The 3,745-nt window shown below is 39.3% G+C and overlaps 1 protein-coding gene and 1 long non-coding RNA gene across 2 annotated transcripts in view; both read left to right on the top strand.

The window, feature by feature from the left end:
• The first annotated feature begins 508 nt into the window (after nt 1–508).
• Nucleotides 509–3,745, top strand: part of mrps22 (mitochondrial ribosomal protein S22) — an 11,680-nt gene continuing 8,443 nt past the window's right edge. The window contains exons 1-4 of the mRNA XM_032512337.1: nt 509–672; nt 1,438–1,595; nt 1,682–1,846; nt 2,319–2,462. Coding sequence (XP_032368228.1) covers nt 546–672; nt 1,438–1,595; nt 1,682–1,846; nt 2,319–2,462 — 594 coding nt within the window. The 5' untranslated portion in view covers nt 509–545. The remainder of the gene's footprint in view (nt 673–1,437; nt 1,596–1,681; nt 1,847–2,318; nt 2,463–3,745) is intronic.
• LOC116687158 (uncharacterized) lies at nt 2,469–3,400 on the top strand. Its single transcript, XR_004331474.1, has 2 exons — nt 2,469–2,938; nt 3,127–3,400. It is a non-coding gene; the product is annotated as an uncharacterized LOC116687158 (long non-coding RNA).

Genomic DNA, 3,745 nt, shown 5'->3' with positions numbered 1-3,745 from the left:
TAGGCCTACTATGCTTAAGTCTTGTCTTTTTATTGTTTTACTATATTATTTCAATTTAAGTGAGTACCGAATACCAAGGAGCTACATACATGTTACCCAAAACAGAATCATAATCAAACAAATGGATTTCTTAGTAGACCTACTTTTTAAAGTTCAAATATTATAATCACCTTTTATTGTTATTTTACAGTTACTGGTGTTTTGTGGTGTTTTACAAGTTTGTCTGATCATTTTTGCAATCGTGTAGGCTACTACATAAGACGATTGCTTGTTAAAGCCCCTTTCCTTTGCTTGTAGGGCCACAGATATAAAAAATACACAGCAGCCCTGAAAACCCAAAGTCTGTTTCTTCTTGTTTTTGTCTGCTTGTTTTGTCTATTTCACTGTTGATGAAATGGTCCATGATAGACCATGGGAAAGAAAAATAAACAAATGAAATGTGTAGCCTATGAATACACAAAACCAAACCACACTACATATCCCATCGCTAGGCGGTTAAACAGAGATGTGAAAGGTCAGGCCGCCTTGATGAGGTAATAACAAACATGGCGGCGCTCGGTACAGCACGGTGCTTATTTCGGACTTACTCCCGGGTGAAAAATGTTCAAAAGAGCAAGCAAATTCTGGTAAAATTTAGCGGCAGGACTCTTTGTAGCGGAACACAAGATAACGGTATGTTGAAATGCAATGAATATCATTGCAGTTCCATTGTTTTCTTAACTATAACACTGACCTTGTAGCATGTTTCGGTAGCCTCATTACTTTCAGTGCAGGTGTCAAACTCGCTTAACAAATCGTCCCGTTTAATATTGCTGTAGCTTTTTGCAAAGATGTAGACCGTGTAGAAGAATGTTACGTATATTGCATTAACAAAAAGAGTGTTTATATAAATTCGGCATTGTAGTTAATGAAGTGGTAGCAGCTTTGTAGCTAGTTAAACACAATATTGGTGGTTCATAGCGCTAGCAGACCACAGCATTAGCACAGCCAATCGATACCAACGTTAATTTTAACAGAGATGACAGAAACTTCGGTCAGAACAATGATGGAAGTTGAGTTTTAATCACAAGAGTTGTAGCTTGCTGCACGAATTGCATGTCGTTTGAAGAGGGGCTAGCTACATTTCGAAGGTCCTAAACCAATAATAGCTACATTTTTTTCCTAAATGGAAGGCACCTAACTGTACAGTCAAATATGGCAATTTGTTAAGTCTGGTCTGTTTTATTTTACTACAAGTTAGAAGAAGAAAACATGTATTAGCTAGATATTTTGTAAAGCTAATTAGCTAACGTTCTAGTTACATTCCAGTCGTGACCATGGCACTGTGGCTTTTACAGTAACGTTAAACGATGTAAACCAATTTGAAATTAGCTAGAGAGGCAACATTTATGGCGTACAGTTTGTGCAAGGTATTAACTTGTGTAACCTTTTCTCCAGCCCTCTTAGACAAAACAAAAATCCAGTTCACAGATCCAACTGTGCAGGACATCCTCACCAGGATAACAGGCCTGGACCTGCAGAAAGTGTTCCGACCCATTAAGCAGGAGCTGAAGCCGCCCACATATAAACTCATGACTGATGAGCAACTGGCTCAGGTGCCCTTTAAATAAACCATAATGGCCCCTGTGTGCACATGTTAAATTAACACATGTTTAATCCAGCCACTCATGTGTGTTTCCAGGCAGTGGAGTTAGCCACAGAGCAGGCTAAGAAGTTGCTGCAGATGCCCCCCGTTCTCCCAGAGAGGAAGCCCATTAACAATGTGCTGTCTGAAGACAAGATCCTGGATGGCATGGACACAGCCAAATACGTCTTCACAGACATCACCTACAACATCCCACACAGGGTAGGCACATGGTGGTTTTGTGTGTCCATGTGCGTAATGAGCTTGGATGGGTGATTTATTGAAGTATGCCGCAGTACAATTAATGAGTCAATGTAGGTTTTACAGCATGGACATAGTAAGCCCAGGACAGATTAAATGTCTTACAAATATTGCCTGAAGAAGACTGACTTAGATAGCTGTGTAGTTGCTTAAATAACTGTATGAAATATACGCATGTTGAGTTTGGTAGTCAGTTGGGGGCTAATTTTAGGCTTCTATCACAAAAGAAAATTGTGTTAAATTGGAAGATCACTTTAGGATCTTTTTTGGTATTGATGTCAAATGTAGGACTTTTTTTTCATGCAAAATTAAATTGCTTTTTTCTACCTTTTGATATAATAAAGATTAAAATTTTGATTGATGAAACTAAATTTTGTGCTTTAATGGACTCTGGACTTTCTCTATACTCTTTCCATGCTTTGTTTTACCCCAGGAGAGGTTCATTGTTGTACGTGAGCCCAACGGGACTCTTAGAAAGGCAAAATGGGAGGAGAGAGACCGGCTGATTCAGGTTTACTTCCCCAAAGACGGACGCAAACTCTCTGCACCTCTCATCTTCAAGGAGGAGAACCTCAAGGTAGGAAATGTCTAATGATTATTAAAGAGGTGACAGAACGCACAACCGATTTTACCTTGTTATAGTTGAAAAACAACAGTTTGGAGGGTAAGTAGGACATACATAGAACTTAAAAATCTCATTGACACCTCTGTCATCTGCAAATCTCACAATTTGAAACTGCCTCTGAAAACGGGCAGATCTCAACAAAGCTCATAGTTGACGTCAAATATGTGGCTCCTCCTTATTTGGCTCTGGTCACTAGTCTTGGTCATGGCCCCAACGTTTATATAGGCTACACCACTGACCTGAGATCAGCTAGTCTTCTGAATCTAGGTCACGCAGATCTCACAAATTTTATACATGGTTCGTCTGCTATTTCATTACTAAGTTCACTTCTGAGACGTTTAGATGCGAGAAATCACATCTGAAATTCACAAAAATTAATTAAATTGAAATTCAACAAAACTGTTAGCTAAGCTTTGTAAGACCTTAGGGTAGCTGTTATGTAAGTGACAAAATTCAACAGTAAATACACTATAGTTATGCCGAAAGTGTAGCTAGCTGGCCGCAATTTCTTTCCCCATAGGATTGAATGGGACCCTATATAGCAGCTAAGGTGATTCCTCAAATTCACAAAAATGCACAAACTAGGACAAAATTGTTAGCTTTGTAAGGCCTTAAGGTAGCTGTGATATAAGTGCCGTGACGAAATTCCAACTGTAAATATACTATAGTTATTCCAGCAGCCGTCATGCTTCGCACAGCCCCGAGCCCCGGTGGTCCAGTAACCCAGAAATGGTGACTTTGTCCAGGGTATGGAGCACAGTGGGCTGTCGCTGTCTCGTCAGATTGTGTGGCGCTCCTGAAGTCGGACACGTCTTACCAAATTTGCAATTAGCAATCAATTTTTGTAAAATGTCCCATATTTGAGCTTTATGTAGTTGATTTCTGGCATAAAAAGTATCAGAAGTGAATTTGGTAACGAAATAGCAAACAAAGAATGTGTAACATTGCGGTGTCTGAAATATGAGAACTGCTTTTTCGTCTCAAGAGAGACAGAATAACTACTAACAAATCCAGAAAACGCATGTCAAAAAACGTTATAAATTGATTTGCATTTTAATGAGGGAAATATCCATATGACCCCTCTGCAAAACATGACTTAGTACTTAGTGGCAAAACCCTTGTTTGGCATATGATTGATTGATTGCTCCTGTGGACAGGTAACAAACTGAGATTAGGAGCACTTCCTTTAAGAGTGTGCTCCTAAACTCAGCTCGTTACCTGTATAAAAGACACCT

This window comes from Etheostoma spectabile, chromosome 3 (assembly GCF_008692095.1).
Source record: "Etheostoma spectabile isolate EspeVRDwgs_2016 chromosome 3, UIUC_Espe_1.0, whole genome shotgun sequence".
NCBI classification, from domain to species: Eukaryota; Metazoa; Chordata; class Actinopteri; order Perciformes; family Percidae; genus Etheostoma; species Etheostoma spectabile.
This window is presented reverse-complemented; position numbering and strand designations above follow the sequence as displayed.